Below are 27403 nucleotides of genomic sequence, written 5' to 3' on the forward strand. Positions count from 1 at the left end.
AGTATAAAGCTAGGGCTGATGCAAGGAGAAGACATAAGGAATTCCAAGTAGGGGATCTTGTCATGGTGCACTTACGAAAAGAAAGATTTCCAGTTGGTACCTACAACAAGCTGAAAATGAAGAAATTTGGCCTCTGCAAAATTTTGAAGAAACATAACTCAGGAAATGCATATGAGGTGGAGCTGCCAGATGGTATTCACATTTCTCCCATTTTCAACATTGCAGATTTGACAGAGTATCATGATGATGGTGCAGATGAGGAGCTGGTTTTAGAGCCGTGTCCAATTCCTGCTTCTAAGAAGGAGGAGATAGAAGACATTCTAGATCATCGTGTGGGTAGGAGTACCAGAAACAGGCAGTATGAAGAGTATTTGGTCAAATGGAAAGGACGGCCAATTGAGGACTCGACTTGGATTTCAGCAGCTGAGGTTTCCCATTTGGGATTTCCTCTACCATCCATAAAGTGACAGGGTCACTTTTCAATCTACCCTGGGTGTCTGATGCAGGAGCATCCAGAGGTATAAGGGCAATCCTGTGTCACCCAAAAAAAAAGTACTTAGACTTAGTTTCTATTTTATGTCTTTACATTTTTGGATACCCATTTGGCTCAAATAAAGGTTCCAACTCTCATAGTTCAACTATCAGTGCATTTGAAAATCCCGAAAAAATAGGAGCATGCAATTTGACCATCATTTTGGTGACCTAGAAGGTGTGACTTGGCCAGATGAATGTAATTGAGGTTTAGAGCATTCCAGAAAAAGAATCAGGTCAAAAGGCCCCACGGTTTGAAAGTTATTGTAGTTTTTCGGGTTTTGGAGACCTCCTAAGAATGCTTCGAAGTCAGGTTTGGGGCATTAAATGACCTCGAAAAGGGTCGAAAAATGGGGAACGAGCGAAGCTCGTCCATAGGGCTATAGAGCGCTTCGAGAGCTTTCCGAAAATGTAAACGGTTCGTCAATCGGAGCTACGGTTCAAAAGTTATGCCTCCCGGAAGTTCGGCTACCGTTTCTGGATTCTTCTAGATTTGCACCGACTTCTAACGCAGCTTCTGGAACCTTCTGTTTTGTCGGTGGATGCCTACTAGCACTTTCTAGAATGTACTCCTAGTCCTTAACCCTCCGGGGTCTATTTAAGGAGATTTTTGGCATTGTAAAAGGAGTTCGGGGTGGAGTTTGAGAGGAGGTGCTATAAGGAGAAATATTCTCCAGATTTATGCTATTGTAAGCCCGCAGGGCATGTTTTGAAGTTTATTTTCTCTGCACTGTTTGTACTAGCATATTTTCTCAGTTAATATAATTCCCCTTTCTATTGTGTCTATTCTGTTGTTGGGTTGTGGCCCCCATCAGCTTCACATTGAACACATATGTTTCTTCATGAACACTATGCCTCTCTTAACTCCTCACCACACTAACTTGACTCCCATCAAATTTTTGACTCCTTTGGTATTTCCCATACCCTTCCAAACATTCAAACACACGAACCCGTACAAACTATAATGAAAAAAAACTCTATGGACCAGAATGAAACAAAAATTCACAAACCCATGTACTAGGTTCTCATATCTGAACTTGTCCCCAAACCTAAATAAATGGCTTAGAAATTATTATAATAATAATTGTGAATCAAATTTAAATAAACGTTGAGCTACTTTTATAAATTAACTTGAAGTTCAAAAAGATATTCAAATTGTTTATTTCTTTATTTGTGAATGTTAAATCATTAATGAGGAAGATGTTAATGTAATGTTTAATATTGAAGTTTTAAATATTAGTATAAAGCTTTTGTTATATAATTTGATATACATTTATTTCTATTTTTCTTATGCATTAAGATATAATTGTGCATGATTTTATATGATGTGGTGTATTAATCATCAATACCTGATATTTGCTAATGTAAAATATTGAAGTTTTAAAATTTAGAAGAAAGTTTTTGTTATATAGTTTGATACACATTTATTTCTATTTTTCTTATGCATTAAGACACAATTGTGTATTATTTTATATGAGGTGGTGTGAATCTATCAATTATCAATACTTGATATTTGCTTAGTTCTAATTGCAAGTGTTGAACTCCAAACTTGATTAATATATGGTGGATTTCTCACATTAGTATATGCTCTACCAATTTGGTGTAAATGTGTGTTTTTAAGAATATTTTAAGAAATTCTATATTTTAAAATGTTCGACAAATGTGCTGATTTATTGCCAAATTTTCACCAAGATTTGTGTGATTTTAAGTTTTTAAAGAATATTTTAAGAAATTATATAAATTAAAATGTTTGATAAATGTGCTGATTTATCACCAATTTTTCACCAAGATTTGTGTGATTTCGAGTTATTCAAACTTTTTGGGTTTGTTGAGTTATTGCAGAGTCAGATTTTTTCAACTTTCTTTGTTTTGATTCTCATATATATTTGAAAATCTCATGTATTGTTTTGATTCTCATCCAAAGGTATGGAAGCAAGATAAAATTTAAAACTTTTTCTTTTAACACCTAGAGGCATTCCGCCAGTTGCCCATACCTGAGACGTCCCCCAATAGTCTCCAAATGGTTGGGCAGATTTCCTAGGATTTTAGAGGGTTGTGAAGGTATCAGGAACAATAGAGGAACATCAACTTGGTGTCTTAGCATCCCGAAAATGCCTTATTTTTATAGTATTTATACATGTCTTCCAATCTGCTAGTAGCCTTTTTTATTCTATATCTATGGATTTTTTCAATGGCTTTAATTGCTTTCCTTTTGCCACTGTTTGGCTTCTTGCGGTTGTTCCTTCAACTCCTCTGTTTTTTTTTTTATCTCATTGCATTCTTATATTGTATGATTTCTATTGAAGTCAGTTGGAGAAGTGTAACACTCTAAATTGCATTCTGTGCAATTTCACGTTGCATGTCGCTTTACTTTTGCTGAATCAAATCTCGACCTAAGCCTCCACTTCATCCTAGTTTCCTAGTCACCACCTTTTGTTCAAAATTTTGACCATGTAGATTGTCGGATATAGGGTGCGTGCGTGCTAGAAAAACATCTGTGTGTGTGAACTCATATTTTGAATGTGCTGACCAAAGGTGGTTGTGGAGTGTTACACATATTTTTCTTGGCAGTGTATGACCAACTTTTACAAGCCATCAATGTTGAGATTTTGCCTGCCGTTTTAACCTTCCTCTTGGCCTCATTTTGCATTTTCTTGTTCACTTGGACAATTTCTTGGTCATTCAAATTGCTCTTTTCAGCTTTTTGGCAAAGCTCATAACTCTTTAATTATTGTAGTTCACTGCTGCACCATCTTCTTCGTGTACTAGCTTGTTCTCACCCTCATCCCAATGAGCTCCAACTTCTTGGCTTGGAAGGGGGAGTCGTCTCTCACCTCACACTTGTTTATTTCGGTTTTGATTAAAGCATATCAATAGTCTCTTTTGATCTTTATATATTATAATTTTATCGTTTTATTGTATTATTGACTATCCTATCTCTACCTTGACTGTCCGTGGAGCCAGAAACAACAAAATTTAGGGTCTGACCTTGACAGACCTCTAAAAGAAACAACCACAACCTTTTTCATGGCTTTGTGTAAGCAGGTTTGAGGGGTGGATTCCAACAACATTCAAAAAGTTTCCTTCAAATGTTTATGAGATTTCTCATCTCATCTGTCGTATTTATAAGTTTTATTGTTGTTAAAGCATATGGCTTTGATCAGACAAATACTATGGATAACCATATTTACATATCTGATCCTTTCATATATATATTTTGACAAGTTCACATATATTGATATCATTATCGACATAACTGATGGTGCTGATCCTTGGATAATTATTGGCCTGTCTGTATAAATTCCGATACAGAATTAGCATTATCAATTCTACAAGTTCCATGTGTGGGAAATGCACATTATGAATTTGTGATTGTACATATCAATTACCATCAGCATTTGTTTAGTGGCAATTAACTTATGATTAGAAACGGTGGTGAATGGTCATGTCTCTAGTTAGAGACATGCCCATTCACCCACGTACCTACTTATATGATTATATATATTCATAGGAACTCGTTCTTGCTGATATTGAAATTAATTAATATCAAGCAAAGTCTGAATAACATACAGTTCGGTGATTGGAAGCATTTCTTATCTCTTACTTTCCTGCAACTTACCACTGCATTCAGTCTGTAGATTCCTGAAAAAGAATATTTATATAAAATCTGATATAAACTTAAAGAAACTTTACAATTGTGTAATTCAATTTTTGCCTTTTGCATGTGGTTTTGTTCATGTTTTGTTTAATTAGTTTGTTGCCTTGGACTCTCTTGGTATGACCTTTTGTACCTTGTCTGTATAAGACACACACTTGCTGTACTATTGTCTTAAATTAACATTGTAGTACTTGGTTCGTATAGGTGTTTAGGATAGAGAGCTAATAAAGCCTTCTAGTTGGTCTTGGTTGTCTGCTCTTTTGATTCACATAGTTTAAATGTTTTTATCGCCTCGTATTGCCAAGTTATCTCATCTTCCGTAATATTGCATAATAATTGGTTTCATTTGTCTCTAATATATTTAATATCCAAAGTTCACTAGAGTGCTAGTAGAAGTGATGTGGCATTGGGCAAGTGGAAACAACAAAATCGAGGGTCCGACCTTGATAGGCCTCTAAAAGAAACAACCACAACCTTTTTCATGGCTTTGTGTGTGCAGGTTTGAGGGGTGGATTCCAACAACATTCAAAATGGTTCCTTCAAATGTTTATGCAATTTCTCATCTCATTTGTTGTATTTATAAGTTTAATTGTGTAATTCATTTTTTGCCACTTGTATGTGGTTTAGTTCATGCTTTGTTTAATTAGTTTGTTGCCTTGTTCTCTCCTGGTATGACATTTTGTATCTTGTTTGTACAAGACGCACACTTGGTGTGCTAGTGTCTTAAATCAACATTGTAGTACTTGGTTTGTATAGGTGTTTAGGATAGAGAGCTAATAAAGCCTTCCAGTTGGTCTTGGTTGTTTGCTCTTTTGATTTCCATAGTTTAAATGTTTTTATTGCCTCATATTGCTAAGTAATCTCATCTATTGTAATATTGCATTATAATTGGTTTCATTTATCTTTAATTTATTTAATCTCCAAAGCTCACTAGAGTGCTAGTAGAGGCGATGTGGCATTGGGCCGATTCATACCTTAAGGTTCCATCCATCTCAAGTGTGGCAAATCCACTTGTCCACAAGGGCTTGACATTGAAATCTTGAAGGTGTTGAAGTTGGTTTACAAGGATCGGACTCGACACTTAGACTTGGCAAAAGCCTAACAAAGACTTGGCAAATTAAAAGACCAAGAAAATAAAAGATTCTAAGTATTTAAGACTCTTTTCATGCACCCTTTACTGGATAAACCTTAAAAGACACTATAATATCATCCAATAGAGGCTTGGTTGTCCTCTCTTTCAATTTCCATAGTTTAAATATTGTTTATCACCTCAATTTGCTAAGTTATCTCAACTTTTGTAATTTGCATTATGATTAGTTTCATTTCCTTTTAGTCCAATAATCATCCAAGCTCACCAGAGTATTAGTGGAAGTGAGGCAACATTGGGCTAATTTGTCCCTTGAGGTTCCATTAATCTCGAGTGTGGCCAACCTCCTTCTCCACAAGAACTTGGCATTGCAAAATGCGAACTCATTACTTTAGACTAGAAAAAATGTAGCAAAGACTTGGGAAACTTAAAAATTCAACAAATTAAAAGATTCTTAAGGATTTAAAACTTGTTTTATGCATCCTTCACCAAATAAACCTTAAACACACTATAATTTCATCCAATAGAAGCTACTCTGAACACACACAAGTATACATTGATCAAAAGTACAAAAGCTAATTTTAGTTGAAGAAAGTAACACATTAGAAATATGAAGTGTCAAATGTCTACAAAAGCCATCCAGAATTGTCCAAGGGGTTTAGCTTAGTTGGTTGAAGTAATGAGTTCTCATTGTGGAGACCTTGGTTCAAATCCCAAGAGGGACATCTTTGTGGAATTCTAAGTTGTGGCTCTTGGTCTTCCATTGGCTGTATTTGTCTCATTGTAAAAGATGGATTCTAAGTTGTCACTCTTGACCTTTCAATTGTTGTTTCTAGTGTAGTTGCTCGTAAGGAGCTTGTAATAACTCATGTTGTTGCTCGAATGAGCACAAGGTTTATAAATGACATAATATCAAAAAGGCCATACAAAGTTCTAAACAAGTATCATAACAAAATTTAGAAGTCTATTTCTTAAGCTTCAGGGGAGCCTATATCAATGGACACCCCACTCCCCAACATGTTTATCTAAGATGATGTTGCAACCATGATATTTGCATGTGCATTAGTCTCAAGCTCAATGACAAGATATTCCTTGAATGTGACATTGACTACGAAGATGCATAGATTTGCAACAATGAATGTGTACTTTGTAGATTTTATGATCATAATTCATCGTTGGCCTATTCCTTGCTTAGAATTTTTTGTTGATAGAGGTTGGGGGGTAACAGAAAAAGGAGGTTAAGGCTAGCACCCCTCACTAGGGTCTTTGAGAGAGAGAGAGAGAGAGAGAGAGAGAGAGAGAGAGAGAGAGAGAGAGATGTTGATAACTAATATTTGCTCGTTTGAATATTTGATGTCTAACATCAAATATATCTTAAAAGTATAACAATGGAAAAGAGCATATTCAGATGTGAGTTAAATATTATATTTCATGTGTATATTTTGATTAATAGAATGAGACCAACTTAAGAGAAATGTGGGGAGACTCCTAATAAGTTTCTCAATAAAAAATAATGAAAATGGCGAATAAGCAGTTTACAATTTTGTTTTCTAAATCATTTTTTAACTCCCCCCTCCCCCAATCGTCGTTGAGACTATAACTTGCAAGACTCAGATTTATGAGTCTTGCAAGTCTTCCAAGACCCTATTGAACTTGGAGAGTTCGAGTTTAGAGTTTTGGGACTTGACACAATTGACCTGCCACTTGTGGCTTATTTGTATATGGGGTCATTTGCTAAATTGCCAGATCTCACATTTTGGACTAAAACTAGACCCAAAGAATATGTTTTCTACCACTTGATTTGAAGTATACACTCATTTTCTTTTTAGTTGTATCCAATGATAATGCAAAAGAAACATCCCATTTAGTGAGGAGGAGCAATCAACTTTCCTAGACCAGCGTTTTCCTTCCTTTAGAGTAATATATTTAGTATCAAATTTTATTTAATTTAAAGTTTGGGTGATTACCTCATCATATCTTGAAGGGTCTATACCCATTATTGCTTTATCAAATTTATTCACAAACTCATCTCTTCTAATTATCATTGCAAAATCTTTAAGCTCCTGATTTTTACCAAAACCCCCCATAGAGAGAAATTGTGTGCAAACTAGGGCTCTAATGTTGCTAATGTCACCCCCACCTCTCTATTCATGCCCACTACTTAGAGGCACTCTAGCTATTTCTACCCTTGGAGGTGATGGCTGTTCGACCTCTTGTTCTTATTGTTCTTATGGGATGCTCTTTACCTCCAATCGCCTGTAATTTTGATTTTGATTCTCTGCTGATCATAAGTAGTCAACAAATTGTGGTTTTCTCAACTCTTTTTCTTTTAAGTGGTTGATTGCTCTAGAGATGTTGCAACTCCAGGAGGGATTTTTTGGTTGTGTGGAATGAATTTCCACAAGTTTCTGTTCTTTTGACCCACTTATCCAAGCAACATTTATTGATCAAATTGGTGGAGAATACTGGCCAAAAACAATCAGTGTTGCCATTAGTGTTCACTTAGGATAACTAATCATCATACATTAGTTGTTCTCTACTATTCTAAATGAAATTTGTCAGTCTTGATCTTTATTGGCGAGAGATTAATTTGATATTTGTTGACTAAATTTGAAATAAGTTGGACCAATGGGAAGCATCCTAGCCAACATCACTTTCCATGTCACATTGGTGAGCTCTAGTAAAGAAAGCACTTTTTGAAGAAGAATGTCAGACACTGCAGCATTCCAGAGCTTTGACTTCAACCTACCATCTTTTACTTGTGAGGATGTGGAAACATTGACTAGGAAGATGCGTGGGAGCAGTAACAAGTTCACAAGCATAGAATTGAAGCACATTAATAGGTTTTGCAGACTTGTGGGCTTGACTCATTGTAGACATGCAGCCTCTTTCTGCTGATTTACAGCCACAATATAATAGGCATCCGTGGGGCCTTGTAGACACACAAAGACCGACAAGATGTGAATGTGTGGCATCATCATAATGTACCTTGGAAATGATACTGCCAAGATAAGCATTTGAGACCAAACATACGTACATGGGGGTTATTTGGCAGCCTCTTTCTGGACATACATCTCAACTCCCACATACTCCAACAAAGTGGTAAAATAGAAGGCACAAGGGCAAGACCCACTAAAGACTAAGTGGTGAGATGACTTAAAAGTAGAAATGTTTGTGCAAAAATTGAACAATATAAAGTGCTAGGTGATGGGGCTGCTTATGGGATAAAATATTAGACTTACATGAATATTTGAAGTGACTTTCATTCTTTAAGAGCTAGGGAATTGGGTTGGTTCATTAAATGAGACAGGAGGTTTAAGCTGTAACATAATTGAGTGCACACGGGCTACAAAAGGTCAGCAACAAATTAGAATGTAGAGCCCTGTGTTGGTAAACAAAGTTGTCACTTTCAAAATATATGTAATTTGGTCCAATGGAATAATTAGACAAACCAGTTTTCAGCAGTTGGATAGGTCACTAAGAATATGACCTTTGTCTGTGTGTAGAGGGGAAGTTCACTCGTATGATTTGGTTTAGATTTTCAGATAAAAACTTACACCCCAATGAAGATTTTATTTAAAAAGCTTTTGATAATGAATATACAAACATTTTTCAGCAGCTTTTAATTTACTTGTTTAGTGTCACCAATGGAAATTAAAGGCCATGCTCATAAGAAACCATTGATATTGATCTGATTTTTGTATTGTATGAACATTTATAAGATGTCATTATATAGTTCATGATGTAAATTAGGATCTTGAGAATTTGACTTAATGAACGAGCAAATTTAATAAAGGTGATTATATTCACATACCAAGAATATAATGAGATCACGCCAACACAACACAACATTTGTATTTACTTTTCAAAATTTGTTTTGCATTAATAGTGAAGCTATTGCTGCTCTCTCTTTCATTAAGTGCCAAAAAGTCCCATTACAATAATATCACGCCCCTTATATAGACAGGTCTCCTTGTAACTATCCAAGATTGAGTTAGCAAACTCTTTTTTGTGCATTTTAATCATGGTTAAGAACCTAGCAATTTATATGTAAAAATATTCAATTTTCTTACTTTGAACAAAAGACCAAAATAATTTATTTACAAGCCACAATAAGAGACAAGTACAAAACAAGGCAGGAAAATATTAAAAAATTGATGTTCTTTTAATGTATTGCACTCTGAATAAAACTTTTTGAATAACCACCTATGCCTGTGAACTCAGAGATTTAGCTTTAGAAGCTCTGTCGGCATTAAGGAATCCTCCCATGAATTCATATCCGGGGATAAAAACATTATGCATCCTTACCTTCGAAGTAACACATTTATCTTGTATTTTAGTCAATTCCTATTGATATGCTGGCACATTACATCCCTCTAAGGTGACGAACAAAATTCAGTTTCTTTGTAACATCTGCATCAGATACCCTGTTCTCAATTTCTGAATTAATTCTTTCAGTGAACATGTCCAAAAGAACTTGAGAATCAATAAGCTGAAGATCCTTTTCTGTTGTTGAACATGTAATTATTGTGATTTTCATGTGGGTTGGTGAATACTGTTTCAGTGAAGTCTTCAGATACACCTCTGACATTTCTGGAATTTCTTTTGTCAAAGCTTGCTAGGTGCTCCTTTGTCATTTCCATTTCTTGTCTTTTCTTGTTCCTGTAAAAGGATCTTTTTATAGACATCCTTTTCTTTAGTTACAAATTTTAAAGCTTTTTTGTTCATGCCATCAATCCATGCTTCTAGCATTTTACCATGAGATTTCTCAATAATTCCACCTAGACCTGTAAGAGCTGATGCTTTATCAGTAGTTATGGTTGTGCTTGAGGAATCTGATACAGAATCAATATATGATATCAACACTTGCATTTAATCTTTGAGTTGTTCCTTTGATTTCTTTTCCTTCTTAGCTCTTTGTAATAGCTTGACTGTAGATACCTCAAAATTATGAAAATTTCCATCAGCAATGGCCATACAGGATCTACTTTGCTGATGTTGAAATCACCTTCAGTGGCTTCATTTATGTCCTTAATTGTAATTAGTCTAGCTATTTGACACAGGTTTCGTGAGGTAGTCTCAACCGAGAGCCTTGACTTGACTCTGTCTTTCTTAACCTTTTTTGACTTCTAAAGGATACCAATGAACACACTAAGATCAGGGACCACTTCTTATTTTACCCGTTTCTTTTTCTGCAAACTATTTTGTGACCAAGATGGCCTGTAAGGATTCCTGTACATTAGTAAATGCTGATTTTAGAGGTGTGGTGAGGTTGGAGACTGATGGTACTTGCTCATCATCCTGAGTTATATCTATCATTGGTATTTCTGTTGACACAAAAATATCTTGAGATGAAGGAACATCATGAGGAGGGGTTGCCATAACCATATGTGAAGGGACATTAGGAAGTTGTTGATCTTTTTCAGCTGTAGGCTCTCGTATAGTTGCACCATCTTTTTCTCCCACAGTTTCAGAAACCGTATCCTACACTTTGCCTTTAGCTTTAGACCTCTTTTTCTGTATTGTAAAGTCTCCTTCACATGCCTTGGTAAGATCTTGTACTTTGTCTGGATCTTCATCACCACTATTATTTTCTGATATCACCTATTGAGATTCATTAGAGGGAGGATTCAACATTTCAAAGGAAGATGCAGTACCATGAGAGTCATTCTTTTTCATTGGAGCAGTTCCTTCACTTGAAAGTTGGATGGTTGTAATTTCTATCCTTTTCTTCTTCAACCATTCATCAGTTCTCTTTGTAATCACAATGATTCTTTTAGTGAAGTTTCTCAATTCTGGAATCTTCCAGCCCAAAGGGGTCAGCAATAGCAATTGTATCATCTCAAACTAAAAAGGGTCAACAGCGTACAGCCTGTCACCCTCTGTTCCGGTTACATCTAATCTTACCTTAAAGTAAATCTCTTGTTTGACAATGAGTTTAATTTAGTCCCTTCTAACTTTGAAATCATCTTCACAGCGCTCCCAAAAATCCTCAATGGTAGGAAAGTGGTCAAATCCAAGACCAAGTCCTAATTCCTTCACAACATATCCCTTACTCTCAAAGGTAAATCGGATGTCATAGGTGTACAGGTTGATTTTGACAATTGGCCTTTCAATATCTTTAGCATCAACGTAAGTTTCACAGGTGTAGTGGCCAAAACCTATTCGAAATTGACTGCCTGTGACCCTTTGCAAATCCTATTGATCTGGAAAACATGCATGCAGACTTCGATTATAGACTTTGATTAATGCCAACTTGTCATCTACAAACCTTGGAAGCATGAAACGACACCCATCATAACTTGCTAGCTTGAAGTAGGTAAACTTTGGAAATTGAATGAAGTAGCTACAAAATTGCTGAACCACTGTTGCCACCTGTGGTGAAAATCTGAGCTCGATAGTACCTTGATGCTCTCTTTCAGCATAGTAAATATTTACCCTCTTGAAATGATGATAACTGTTCACCTACTGTCATTGAGGGTGATAATTATAAATCAATGCAACAGCATCATATATAACATGTTCATTAATTCCTAGCTAACTTTTTATTTCCGCAATAGCACAAAAGAGATAGGAAGTCATATAGAAAGAATTATCTGCTTCAAGCCACATTAGTTGACTATGCAAGTTGTTACTTATAATCTCCACCCAATCAATGAATTGCATTCCCTCGCAGACGATGCTGATCAAAAGGAACATCCAACTTTCAAATTCATGTGAATCTTTATTTCCCATCATTCTACTTAGAAGGATCACAATATGGGGAACATTCTCCTTCAGTTTTGATTGGCGAATCAAATTAGGTAATTGTGATTTATCCTTGGCTGCTAAAAGCCAATTTTTAGCAAGGCTATTGAGACACAAATCTTTATTATTGGTAAAATACTCTTCGGTATATTTCTTACTGATTTTTGTATATAGGTCCTAGATTGGTAACCAAAGCACAATAGCCATGGACATTGGATCCAACCTTGCCATTGCCCTGTATCTGGTGCTATCACCTCTTGTGTATCCGAACTGTAAGCCTTCATGCATTCCAAAACCAATTGTGAACACTGTACCACTGCTGGATGACCTTCTGCACATGCCAAGCCACTAGAGAGCATCTGTGTTACAACTAAGGCATTTTCTTGTGTCTCGATTGATTGCCAAAAATTAGGTAAGCTGACATGTTCCATAATCATATCAGCAATATCAGGAAGTGAACATTTTTAAATGGGGGCATACTCATATTTGTGATATTCACATTTCATTTTTGTCTAACTGTAGACAACTGGTTACAGGTATTGAAATGTTGTTTTACACGGTTTGCTTGTTGTCTCTTGTTTGCAAATTTTGCCAATCTTGTTTTACTAATAAAATGTTCAAACATGGATTTTAAATTGTTTGACGATTCGACTTGATTGTTTCAAGCATAAGCTCCCATTCATCCTATGCTGTTCCCAACAAAGATTATACTATTATCGCAAATAATGGGGATATTTAGCGAAGGATGGAAGATAATGATCGTGTTCCTTAGTGATTGTGTTTGCCTTCAACTTATCACATTATTTTAGAACCTTCATTTCACCACATTAGTTACCACAAGTCCATGTTGCACATATCCTTTGCAAAAGCAATTAGTCAAGAACCATTGCATTTGACATGAACATGGAATATGAAAGTTGCTATTGAGCTTTGCGCATTGTATATCTTTGAATCTCTGAGTTTTTCCTTCAATAGATACCCTCGTACCTATTTAGAATCCCATACCACACTTGATGACAACAGACACATGAACTATGCTTATAGTTTAAACCTCCATCTGGCACAACTTCACTTGCCAATAGTTTGGATGCACTATTTATGATTTCTAGAAGTAATTCCCTTTAAGGAAGGATTATTTGTGATTTCCAGAAGTAATTCTCTTTGAGGAATTATGTCGAACAACTCACATACATTTTGTGACAAGTCCTACTGTTTGCAATGACTTCTCTCCAAATCGCTAGACCAAAAATATTCATATTGCACTAGTGTTGCTATAGACCACGCTCCTCATTACATATAGTCCCTACACCCGACACTTCCACCCACGTTCATATCTGTTTGAATGATGTTTTATATCAAAGGAGACCACATGCATTTTGTCAATCATATGGGAAAACCTTACATCATCAAATCACCCATGGCTGTGTTTTTTGCATTATGATCTAGTGTTCATTGCCAACTTCAACCAATTGCGTTTAATCTTCATGTGTGAATTGATCTTGGTTAGAGACTTGCAAAGCTTCCTTGTCAACTTATTGGGTTGCTCTTCTCGTAGTAATGTATACACATGCATTACACTCTTGTATTGTAAGCGCACTTGCTTGCCAACGAGTATTCAACCAAGCAACTTGAGCCCCTCCTTGACATTCCCATAGAATATACGCGCCAATATCAATGGTATTTGGACAAGTTAATTGCTATGCACTATAAAACTTATCACATGTTTAACGCTAGCAAGAGGATGGAGTCATCCTGCTAGGTTGAGATATCTTTCGTGCATTGGTAGAACTCCTTGTCTTTCCATTTTGGATGCCATTTTCCACCTTTGCAAATGATGTACAATAAGGTATATTTCAAAATGTTTGTATGCATTCTACATAGGGACATTCTATTGACTAGTTGATGTATGACCTCTGTGCATTGATTGGGACATAACAATGACTATAAAACTAGGATGTGTTTGAGAATACTTCATCACATCATGATTTTTGGAGCTTCCCTTCTAAAACCATTTTGAGTATGTCATAATCAATGAAAAGAAGAATGAAATTGCTTGCGCATCTATGTTAGCTTGTAGGTCATTTATGAGATTTGGTCTTGAGCATTGCTGATAGTGAGTCACTTTGGCATGAAAGAATGACTTTTGTCTTCTTGAAAATGCCTTTTGTATATGTCTTGGTGTACAGTTTGAACTATAATATTTGACAAAACCTATTGTCATTTAAATGGACATCATCACCGTGCAAATAATTTTTGAGATTATTTCATCTTGTATCATCAATAACCCTTCATGGTAGCATTGCCCTATTGTTTATATTGCCCATATCAATTTATTCAACTATGCATAGTTTTCTAACGTTGCATAGTAAACAACATTTTGGCAAAGGTTGATGTTATTTTCTTTATACCCATTGTGCAATCACATAAAACTTTTTGAAAAGCCTTTGTGCTAAAGTGAATCTTTGCTAACATAATGGGTATGGAACTATAAAAGAACACAACTTGGTGTCTATTACAACGACCTTGTCCTTATAGATACTTGTGGCGAGGAAGGTGGAGCTCGAGCTAAATTAGTTGCATTTTCTATAACGCGTATAATTTTTTTTCACTTGTTCATTCTATGCATATTTTGAAATGAATCGTTTCATTATTTGAGACAAACATATCACTTCAATAGTTGTCTTATAAAACGTTTTAACCACTCATTGCATGTGTATCATGACGCTTTCTACCACATTGTGTAATAGGATTGTTTTATGCTTTTTGAGTGTACTAGTTCATACTTTTTTTGTGAAGCTTGCATCCATTTGATTTTTATGTTTTTTTGGTTCACAACTGTGAGCCATCAATAACCGTTTCTTGAAATAAGGTTTGATTTCAAGGTTTGAAATGCTTTACTTTGGAGCTTTCAAAACCTTATTCTGGTTATGCATGGTCGTTTTTGGAGCACTCAAAATTTAAACTAGTTATGAGTTTGACCTTTTTGAGTATGAAGGTTCAGATTTTGACTTTCTTCAACATCTTATAAGAAAAGGTTAGGATTGCTGACTTTTTGAGCATTAAGAACTTGCAAGTTATGAGTGCTTGGTTTCTGAACGCTAATATCTAATTTGGTTTTGTATGCTCAATTTTCGAGTGCTCAAAACTAATTTGGTTATGTGTACTCAAATTTTGAGCACTGAAAACCTTTTTGGTTAGAAATTCAAATATATCAAGCAACATAGCATAACTTCAAAAATTATTCACGGTTTTTCGCAAAATAAGGCTCATTTTGAAGGTATAAACGAGCACTTAAGACTATTTCGAAAAATAACTTTAATTTTCTATTAAATTGAGCCATATATTTTTATAATGGTGGGACCCTAAAATTTTAAATTTTCTGACCATATAAGGATCAAAGCAACAGTATGGAAAATCATAAGTACTTAGAATTTATCTGAAGATTTAACATTGTAAACCAAAAATAACCATATAAAAACACTAACAATTGCAGAAGTGCTATCAGGGACTAGGCTTGAGGATTAGGGGACGGTCTATATTTGATGATGACAAGAGGGGATGTGTACCAAATATTCATAATACTTTTAAAATTAGGTATAAAAAATGTGTATGGAATAACAAAAGATACTTAGAAAATTTAAATACATTGCATTAAACAATAAAAATGTTGATTATAGAATCTTTAACATAGCATATTCAAAATGCTGATTACATTCAGAAAATTAATATTCAAATACATTCAAATACATCTTGCTTATGGTCCAATACCTCCATTCATGCCTGAAGTCTTGCCAAACTTCTCACACTTGAACTTTAAGACTCCTGTGAAACTTGTACAAACCACTATTGACCAACCCACTTTTTGTTGCATCATCACCAATTTGTGTTGGACTACCCTTAGATTCAAGCATGTTTACGTCAATTAGATGGAAGGCGCTTTGTACAACAAGAAGTTTCTTTAACCTCCTATAGGCTTGTTCTTTATAATAAGGTGGGTGTATTACGAGAATAGATAAGTGTCTATTATTAGTTAATGGTAATCTATTGTAAATATTAGAATGTTTGTATATTTAAGTTAGTTGTAGACAACAGTTAGTTTTCTCTTAGCTAGAACATAAAGTTTCTATTCTTTACGATTGTTTGCTAAGGAAACATCGTTCCATTCATTTGTATATATAGATCTCTTGGTCTGTGTTAATATAAGCAAGTAGTTTACCAATTACTTTGTAATATGGTATTAGAGCCTAGTTAAATTTTTTGGAAATAATAAATTCTTAATTGAAATTTATAGATTACTATTTTCGAAATTATTTTTCCTTACATACCTGCTTCAAAATCTCTATTTTTTGCTACGGTTTTTAGAGGAGAAAGTCTGCAAAATTGTGTTGGAACTAAGCAACCTCTACAAGTCGTGATTTTTTTTTTTATCTAAAATGAAAATCATAGATCTCTGTATGTGATTGCGTTGTAGTTGTTGAGATTTGTCTTTCCAATCAAAGACATGACATCCATAGCCTTTCTTCGATCATTTTCTCAGATGATATTTTGATGTCGTGCGTCTGCTAAAAATGGCATTGAGGGTGAAAAATCTCCTTTTGTGTCTTTGTTTCATCCTCACTATTGTCTCAGCCAAAACACCTCTTTTTTGGAAAACTTAGACGTCTTTCTGCCTGCTTGCGAACGACAAATGCCATTTTTCTCTGCAACTTTCTCCTCCATGGCTGCTGACCAGGGTTTTGCTTAAAACCCTAAATTTTGAGCTCGATTTTTTTTTTGATTACATATTCTTGGTGGGTTTTTTGAGATCTCAATTGGGATCTCTGATTTTTCTAGATGCCTCGATATTCGAGCCAACAGATCCAGAAATCAACAACATTCTTTCTGGGTTTTTTGAGCTCTCTTCTGGGACACCCTTCAAATTTTTTGGGTCTTCCTCTTTTTTACCTCAAAGAATGTGCCTTCACAGATACACTTTTTCATTAGAAAATGTGCTACAATATCTTTGACATATTTTGCTCGAGAGCAACTCAAAATTCAATGGTTGAAATTATGGCACTTGGAAGTAGTAGATCATAGCATTTTTTAAATATCGGAATATCAATCAGATTTTACTAGGTGTTACACAACGTTCTAGTGCCCTTGGCATTGATTAGGATTCAAGGGATCCGAATAATCAAGAGGCGGTGATGCTTCTCAAATTATCCAAAGTTGATGATCAACTCTCTCAGAATTTATTCGGCAAGACAATTGCTTAGATATGGGCACATCTCTAAGGTAATGAGACTTCCAACATAAATAGAGCTTTCTTTCTGAAAAACACTCTGTTTTCTATTATCATGGATGAGCGAACATTGCTCCAAGCTCACCTGAATAGATTCTACAAATCCGTGATCTACTTGCCATTGGTTGCAAGATGGAGGAAGATGATATTGTGGTTATCACTCTTCGGAGTTTACCCAAATCCTACGAGTATTTTATCGAGACACTCAACATCATGCCTTTTGGTGTTGATATGAAGTTCACCGATCTTTGCACACTTCTCCTTCAGCAAGATTGGTGGAAACAATAGTTCGGTAGCAGTTCTAGCTCCAGGTCCACAGAGAAAGCCTTTGTTGCTAAATCCTTTCAAAAGGATAAAGGCAAGTCTCAGTAGAAGTCCTCTACTCCAGCTTCATAAGGCTTCCAAAAGAACATTCAATGCAACTACTGCCACAAATTTGGTCTCATGAAGGTTGAATGTTGGAAATGCTTAGCTGCCCATCTAAGCAATCAAGTTCGCAGCCCAAAGCGAATAGTGTAGAGCACGTTGAGTAGATGAAATCTACCTTTTAAGCCTTCATGGTTACAACATCTGCAGATCATTTGAAGTCGTTTGTTTGGTACATTGATTTAGGTGCCTCTCATCATTTCACCCACCACAGAGATTGGTTCACTGACTACCAGCCTTACTTAGATTCTATTATTCTTGGTGGCGGAGAAGAGTATACCATTACCAGCCTTACTCGGATTCTGTTATTTTTGGTGGCAGAGAAGAGTACATTGTTGCCGGTAAAGGGAACATTTAGATCCAGTTTGCTGGGAGGAATCTCATTTTTGTCGATGTTTACTATGTTCCAGGGATGAACTAAATCTACTCTCAGTCAGTCAGTTACTGCCGCATTCTCCACAGTTGGATGTCACCTTTAGTTCACATCAGTGTACTATTACTGATAGGGTGACTCTGTCAATTGTTGTAGTGGGTCTTGAGGATCATGGTCTTTTCTGACTTATTGGTTCTAGTCATTCTCGGGACTTAGCTATGACTGCTCGGCGGTCTTCTGTTAGCACACTTTGGCATCAACCATATGGGCACTTAAATGTGCATTATCTCTCTTGCTCGGGAAGAGCTTGTCCTTAGTTTGCCAGAGATTCAGAGTTAGCAACTTTGAGTTTATGATGCACGCTAGGCTGGGAAGCAACATCGCACACCCTTCACTAGTGATGATTCATGGGGAGCTTCTTAGGTACTTTAGCTTGTTTATGCCGATGTCTGTGGCGCTATGGCCACTCCTTTTGTTTTTCGGTCTAGGTATTTTCTATTGTGTGTTAATGATTTCAGTAGAAAAATGTGGGTGTATTTTCTTAAAATGAAATCAGATGCATTACCTGTATTTCATAAGTTTAAACTTTTAGTTGAAAAAGAATTTGGAAAATCTATTATTACTCTTAGATTAGACAATGGGGGGAATTTTGTTCTAATGAATTCTCTAGCTTCTTGGATACTCATGGCATCAAACGCTAGTTAACCACACCCCCCACACCACAACAGAACAATGTAGTTGAACGACAGAACAAAACAATCACCGATATGGCTCTATCCATGCTTGAACACAAACATGTTCCGAAGAAGTTCTAGGTAGAAGCATTCAACACTGGAGTTTATCTTTTGAACTGGTCACCCACAGTGGCGATCAAAGGTAAGACTTCGGAGGAGGCCTGGTCAGGTCTTAAGCCCAAAATCAATCATTTTAAGGTATTTGGCTCCCTTGCTTTTGTTTGGATCTCTGATGCATCACACACCAAGTTGGATGCCAAGAGTCAGAAAATTATGCTTGCTTGATACAGTAGTCTTCACAAGGCCTACCACTTGATTGACACTGAGACATCTCGTCTCCTGTACAATCGTGATGTAGACTTTGATGAGTGGCGAGGACCATTTCCACTTGTTTCTCCTGTTTCTGATCCATCAGATCAACCTGTGAAGGCTCATGATTTGGGAGTTAGGCTTCCATTAGGTCCACCTAATTGGAGGGCTCCAATAGCTCCTGTAGCTCTAGTTATACCAGTGATCCCTGTATAGACATCACCAACTTCTCTTGCAGGATCACCTCGCTTTGTAGATGCTTCACCTGAGTTGATCAAGAGTCTTGTGATGAGAAACTTGATCACCAAGCATCGCTTGATACTAATTTTGGTCGTTCTCTCCAACCTAAGTGGTGGGCTGAGACACTTGTTGATCTTCACAATGATGAACTCATTGATGGGAGAACTGCTCGGAAAAAGAGCAAACCTACAAAGTCTTTTAACTTTGCTCTCATGGCCAACATTCACAATGTGTTTGAACCTCAAACATATTCCAAGGTGAAAGGAATTCTAAAGTGGGAACAAGCCATGACATCTGACACCAGAGCCTGCTGAAGAATAACACCTGCATCCTTTTTGATGTTCCACCAGGGAAGAAATCCATTGGCTGCAAACGGGTTTACAAAATAAAATACAAATCTGATGGTACTTTGGAAAAGTCCAAAGCTCGTTTAGTTGCGAAGGGCTTTTCTCAGTGTCAGGGCATTGATTATGAGGAGACCATTGCTCCTATTGCAAAGATGAGCACAATTAGATTAGTCCTAGCCATGGTAGCACATTTTGGTTCGAAAGTTCATCAAATGGACGTTAAGAGTGCTTTCTTGAATGGTGATCTCCGCAAAGAGGTCTACATGACGTAGCCTCCTAGTTTCAAGGTTGCTGGTATAGACTATCAAGTTCTCATATTGGTGAAAGTTCTCTATGGCTTGAAGCTGGTCCCTAGGGCATGGTACATAAAATTGATAAGTACCTCAATGATCAAGGCTTCAAGAGGAGTTCTTCAGACTCAAATTTGTATATCAAGACTACAGACGTTGACATCATCATTTTGGTTATTTATGTGGATGATTTGATCATCACCGGTAGTTCGATACCTTTGATTTAGGGAATCAAATAGAATTTGTGTCTTTTGATATGATGGATCTTGGGCTCATGCATTATTGCCTAGGTGTTGAGGTTTGGCTACAATCTTCTGGTATATTCATCTCTCAGTCCAAATATGCCAGGGCTCTGTTAGACAAATTCAGTATGTAGGATTGGAAGCCTGCATCTACACCCATTGAGAAAGGTTTTAAGTTTTCAGCCAAGTTTGATTCTCTTCCTATTGATGATACTACATACAGGCAACTAGTAGGCAGCCTCATCTATCTCTCTGCTACTAGGCCTAATATTAGCTTTGCCATCAGCTACATCTCATGCTTTATGACAGCTCCCAAGGTTGATCATTGGATGGCAGAAAAGTGTGTGCTTCGTTATGTGAAGGGAAATTCATATTAGGTAGGCTCTATTGACGATAAAAAGTTAATTTCTGGATATGTGTTCAGTTTGTGATCCAGTGGCGTCACATGTACCAATAAGAAGCATCAGGTAGTTTCTCTCTCCTCCACATAGGGATTCTTAAGGCAGGATGTGAAGCTGTTTGGCTTCGTCGAATGCTTGGGGATATGTTGATTTCACTAGCAGGACTGACTACTTTGTTTGTCGATAATGAAGGCGTTATCAAGTTAGCACAAAATCCAATCTTCCATGAATGAACCAAGCATATGTATGTTTATTGTCACTACATATGACAACTGGTTGAAGACAGGACCATAGATTTGCAGTATGTTCCTACCACAGATCAGATTGTAGACATTCTCACCAAGCCTCTTGGTCCTGATAAGTTTGTCAAATTCGAAGGACAACTTGGTGTTGTGGATAGATTAACCATTAAGGGAGGGTATTACGATAATACATAAGTGGCTATTATTAGTTAATGGTAAATATTAGAATGTTTCTAATATTTAAGTTAAAAGTAGATAACTATTAGTTTTCTCTTCGCTAGAATAGAAGATTTCTATTCTTTACGATCGTTTCCTAAGGAAACATCGTTCCATTCATTTGTATATATAGACCTCTCGGTCTCTGTTAGTATAAGCAAGTATTTTACCAATTACTTCGTAATAGGGTGAAGCTTTAGAAAGATCAATTCCTCTTTAGTCTCAACAACAAAAGAACTAGAAACCAAGGACAATAGATTAATGGCTAGTGTGGTTAAAGAATGAGGCCCACGCATATTTCACTGCTAGATGAGGCCTCCTAGTGCCATAGTTTAGCCTCTTTTACGTAGTCCATAAGAGTCAAATTTTGTCCACTTCATACAGATGGCTGGCATCATTAGATTTCACTAGCTTCATAAACCTTGCCTTCGCTTCTGTCACCTCCTTAGGTGTAATTTTACCAAGCCTTCTCTTATACACTTTGGGTTCAATTTATAGACAGCCATGTGCAAGTGTGTTGAGCTACTTCCACTAGTGTTGAATGATTGGTTGGATCTGTTCATGATAAAATTGCATTGTTTATTCTTATTTCTATACAGTAACATTCTTTAGAGCAAATATATTGTGATTGCACTCATACATCTCTCTAAAACCAAGTGAATTAGTGTTTCCATTTTCTGATGACTGAAGATGGAGCGATGATAGAGACGGTATTTCACAGAGTTTGTAATTTCTTTGATTTCTCTCAATTTATTTTGCTGGGCACGTTTTAAAAAAATTTACTCATGTTTTTATAGGCAAAAAAAATTGGCCAAAAATATCAATGCAAGTAAATAGCTGGTAAAACTATTTTTTTCACATATTGTTTTTGCTGTAAAAGTTAATACCATGCATTTACTCTTTCAAGATGTAAAATTTTTAATCTAATACATTTTGTAATTGGATTATACAAAAATAACATGTTTCTTTTAGAGATTTGAATTTTCAGTACTTTCTTAATCACCAAGTATTTTCTGGGTATGTTTGCCAAGTTGAAAATTTTGGGCTTGCTGAGTACTCTCCGATTCTGAGTTTACAAACTATGAAATTTTCATATCAGCTGGAAAAAGGTCTCCTTACCAATTCCTTCACTATGTTCCTCTGCCCTTGACTTATAATTAGGACGTCGATTCCACTCTACTGTCAAGACCATTATGAAGCAATGCCTCTTACATCTCAAGCATTCTTTTAATATGGTTGACATTCAACTCAAGTGCCCCATAATACCCAAGCTTTGGCTTGTAATATGGTTAATGCCCCCTAAGAATTAGAGTTTGCTTTGTCTTGAAATCCCTGTTGATAACATTGACACTTAAACTGCCTATTACCCTTTATACACAGGGTTTTGACTGTAATTTAGTTATAAACCGTGTTACAGGGGACTTATTATTGAAGGGACTCTTCTCAAATGTTTCCAACACTGAGGAAGGACAATTAAATTGTGTCTTCCTGATTGACGTAGATTTTTCACCTTGCACCGCGTCTCTATTCAGTCTTAGATTTGAGCCTCATAGGCTGATTCTCTGTCACTCTCATTCTTGCTGTGAGAACTCATAGCAAGAAGTGAAATAAAATTCTAAACAAGACATATGTCATAAAGCAATGGTTCAATTTTAATGAATACATGTCATAATGCAATGGTTCAATTTTGAACAATACACCTGTCATAATGCAAGAAGTTAAAGAGGTGAGCATTTTCTTGTTGCCTGAAGTTTACCAATAGTGTACACAAATAGAAATCTTTGCTCTTCAACTTCCATCAAAAAAGGATTTCACTTCCATTTTTCCCAGTTACTTGTGTTAAAGCGGAGAATACACAAAAGAATAAAATCTAATTTAATCTCTACTCATTTATGTAAAAAAAATTCATGGCACACACAACCCTTTAGATGCTGCTATTGTATATGCAAAGTTCATATTTAGATCCCTAAAACACAGTTTAGGGTTCTCTAACTGCCGTTTTTATTACAAACAACAATTCAGCATCCCCTAAAAATATTTTATACACACATGATTTAATGATTTTAGGTTTCCAAATTCTATATAAAATTATTGCAGTGGTTTATGGATACAATTGTGTACTAACATTTTTTCATCAATGTTTTGGATCACAGTCTGTGATCCTTCATCAAGATGACAAAAGAGAGCTCAAGGCAATTTTTTTTTTTTAATGAATATATTACATATGTTTCAGGAATGTACAGTTAACATAAAAGGTGCAAATTCCTAAGTTTGAATGGGCAAGGCTTACCATGAAGGCCTGATGAATGCCTTGAACAAGGAAGCATGAGCGGTTGATCAATGGAAACTTGGTCAATGCAGTCTTTTACCATTGCCTCTCATAGGTCCCGGCCCAATAATCTAATCTCAGCATTGAAACTTGCAGTGAGGCTGGGATCTTAATTTATAGTTTTCGTTTGTAAGTTCTTAGGGTGTGGGTGGGGCCATTAAATCTTTGCCGAAGTTATTTAGAATGACGAATAAAGATGATACGTTCTCCTTAACCTTTGACCACAAACAAAAATCTGCTTCAGATGAACTACTTGCTGGAAACCTTCATTAATTTTAATCCTTTAGTGTGCACTTTTAACTTGACTTAGAATTTGAACTTTGGGCACTGCTTTGTTTCATGTGTGCGATGCAATTCTTGGAGTTTGACTTCTTAGTATTTGTCTGTCATTACAGACAATCTTTTTGGCATTATACAAACTTTGGGTGCTTCAAAGTAGTCTTCTCTCACGTTTTTTTAACTTTTTTACATTCTTTGCGATTCTCTTACAAAGAGGCAATTGCTCTTCTTTAATGTTTATAAAATTGGTTAGTGTGTTACTTTAGTCTGAAATGCTTTCTGATTAACAACTTATGACTGAGTCTGTTGTCAGTGAGGCAAGGACAGTGATTAGGAGTCGGGACATGAAAGTACGATATTCACAATTATGATAAGAAAGGATTAAAAAAGGACTCAAAAGAAGACTTGTGTACAATTAAAATAAGCATGGAAATGATCAAATGCCATGTTTCAGAGAAGATAGTGCAATGATAGAGTACAACTTATCTGCTGGGAAAGGTGGAAATCATAGGTTGGCTTCATATTCACGGACTCACACAAGTTTTGTTTAATCCATCTTAAAAGTTTAAATCTTCCCAAGTATTTTCCTTTTGGGCATATGTAGAACCACTCTTTGTATTTCTGGTCTTATTTTCATTCCAGTATATTAAATGCTCTCCATTTCAATTTTCTTCCTTTTCCCTTTGTAAATTGTGGAGTCTATGATTTGTTCTTGTCCTCGGTTTGTCTAAATTTGCCACTGCTCAAGTGTACACTTGAGAGATGAAAGCATGGAAATGATCAATGCAATGTTTTAGAAAAGTTAGTGCAATGATAGAGTACAACTTGTCTGCAGGGAAAGGTGGAATCACAGATTGGCTTCATAATTGACTGATTCACACAAGTTTTGCATTCTTAACCCAACTAAAAAGTATAAATCTTACCTAAAATCTTTCTTTAGTGCATATGCAGGCTTTATATTTGTATTTCTGGTCCAATTTCCATTCCAGTATATTGAATTTTCTCAATTTCAGTTTTCTCCATTGGTAAATTATGGAGTCTTGTGATTTATTCTTGTTCTTGGTTTATCTAAATCTATGACTGGCCAGGTGTACACCATAGTTTACAAGCTTTCTAGTTTCTCCTTTTTCATATGACAGAAGATTAATAATTTAAGTGTATGACACCCATTAGATGCATTTATTGGGTGGCCATTGAGTTGATAGAAGAATATTTTCTTGGCAACCAGATAATCTGCTGAGCTTGAAAAGGTTTTCGAAGTATAAAATAAAGCAGCTTGGACGTCAAGTACAGGTTTTGAAGGAGAAATCTCTTGTGCAGAGCTTGTCTCCATCTGTATTTGTGCCACAAGTACTCTGTACATGTGCAGACCAAGAATTTGCTGCAGTTATCTTAAATACTTGTTTGGCTGGTCCACTGGCTGCGATTCTACACGCACCATTGAGAGAATATTCTGCTCGTTTTATTTCTGCTTCAGTTGTGGTGGCTTTGGAACTAATGCATAAGGTTTACTCATTTGAAGCTTCTAGCTGATTCAAGTTAATAAATTATGTACCATGAAGCTTTAGATCAGTTTTGAGAACTATATTTTTTGAATTTGATTTAGGATGGAGTTGTATACAGGGGCATATCACCTGATATTCTAATGATCGACCAAAAGGGCCATTTGCAGGTTAAGTTTATTGTTGTGTTTGATAATTTAACATGTTTTTTGAGAACTTAACTTGAATATGTCTGATTGGATCTTCAGTTGATTGATACCACGGATTGTATTGCAGCTTGTAGACTTCCGTTTTGCCAAAAAACTCTCTAGCGAAAGGACCTTTACAATATGTGGGATGGCAGACTACTTAGCCCCAGAAGTAATCCAGGGCAAAGGCCATGGTTTTGCTGCAGATTGGTAAGGGTGCTTAAGAGTTAAATGATACGTTGGTTTGTTATGTACTCCTGATTTCTCTGTGGTGTATATGTAATCTGCAATCTTTCTTCTTAGCAGTCTTCCATGAAATTACTACCAATCTTTGATATTAAATTCCTTACTAGTTAATATTTAATTTGTTTCCTGAAAGAATACGCTGGTTATGTGGAATCATGGTAACATAAATTCAGTGTGTGTATTTAAAAAGTATTGAGCCATTTCACATATTTGCTTATTTTAACGGAATAATTATGAGATTTTGGATCATGTGCTTGTTTAATCCCTGCACAAATGACTGATGGTGGCATTGGTATTTCCAATTCAAATTCCAGTTTTAAGCAATTCAAACAAAATGAACTGAATATTTGGTATTTTCAATTCAGATTTCAGTTTTAAACTTTTAAGCAGTTCAAAACAAATGAACTGAATATAAACTTGCTGCTGTACGTACAACCTCTGGCTAAGAAAAATGAATCTCCACGATAGCTTGCATAGGACGTGATAGCTCTGATAATGGCATGTTTAGCTTCAAGTTGCTCTCTGAAAAAATAAAGAAAAATTCATAATTGTACTTTATGCTACACAGATACCAATATTATGACAATGTTCTCTGAGATTGTAAAAATTCGTTTGCCTCCAATATGAGGCTGGGGGTAAAGCTAAAGTGGGTTTGAATAAGGGTGTTCGCAGGGAAGAAAGGGAAATGGAGGGTGCTATACTAGACTAAATTTGTTATGCTATGCTTGATTAGATACTTCACCTCTTTATTTATAAATCCATATAATTTCATTAGAGCATTCAGATTAAACTGTCATATTGATTTTGTGCTATGTATTGTGGGTATCTTCTGATAAAAGCTTAAACCATTGTTAATTATGTTGTTTCCAATTTTTTCATCATGCATGCTGTTTTTGGATGTATTTTGTAATGTGTATTGCTCAGTCAGTAGTTTGTTATAACATATAAAATCCATTTTTTAAATACCTGTGTTTACCATATTGAGTGTGGTAAGATTGCTCTTGTCAAGTGTTTCCTAGAAATTATATATTTAGCTCGACAGGCATGTTTCTTGAAGAATTCATCTGATAACATTCCAAAAGATGACATTCCGGTGGCACCTAAGATGATTACCTTTTCATACAAGAAAGCAAGTGAACAATATAGGTGCCTTGCAGCTGTGTTTATCAGGGGAAACTTCTTGAATGATTGTCTTGAAAGTCAACTGTTTTGAGGCTGTGGTTGTGCAATATGGATCTTGTAGTTTTTTCTAGATTGTCTGACTTGGTAATATCAGGGTTGTATGATGGAATGAACAATCATTTTATTTTTTTGAACTTTAAACCATAGCATATAGCATGGATGATAGTAACTGAATTACTTAAAAAGTGTCACCGGCACTGGCAATTTCTAGCTAGAGCACCGGCACTGGCAATTTCTAGCTAGAGCATTGCCATGAACATATTCTGTTTCCTGGGGTACAATAGCTGACTTTTGGTTATAAAATGATGCAAAATGGAACTTTGTTGATGGCTATATAATCCTGAAATTTCTGTTCTCACAGGTGGGCATTAGGTGTGCTGATATATTTTATGCTGCAAAATGAATTGCCATTTGGATCATGGAGAGAGAGTGATTTGGATATTTTTGCAAAAATTGCAAAAGGACAGCTTATGTTCCCAAGTCATTTTAGTGTTGAAGTCATCGACTTACTGAAAAAGGTGTCACCCTGTCTGTTTTCTTTCCTTGTCAAAAC

The 27403-nt window shown here is 35.9% G+C and overlaps 1 protein-coding gene across 1 annotated transcript in view; it reads left to right on the forward strand.

Moving 5' to 3' along the window:
• LOC149543396 (protein phosphatase 2C and cyclic nucleotide-binding/kinase domain-containing protein) overlaps positions 1-27403 on the forward strand; it is a 119271-nt gene that overhangs the window by 91104 nt on the left and 764 nt on the right. The window contains exons 11-14 of the mRNA XM_089798189.1: positions 24961-25238; positions 25339-25404; positions 25511-25632; positions 27212-27368. Coding sequence (XP_089654315.1) covers positions 24961-25238; positions 25339-25404; positions 25511-25632; positions 27212-27368 — 623 coding nt within the window. The remainder of the gene's footprint in view (positions 1-24960; positions 25239-25338; positions 25405-25510; positions 25633-27211; positions 27369-27403) is intronic.

Source organism: Cupressus sempervirens, chromosome 8 (genome assembly GCF_028749045.1).
Source record: "Cupressus sempervirens isolate cs-2001-9-10 chromosome 8, ASM2874904v1, whole genome shotgun sequence".
Taxonomy (NCBI): Eukaryota; Viridiplantae; Streptophyta; class Pinopsida; order Cupressales; family Cupressaceae; genus Cupressus; species Cupressus sempervirens.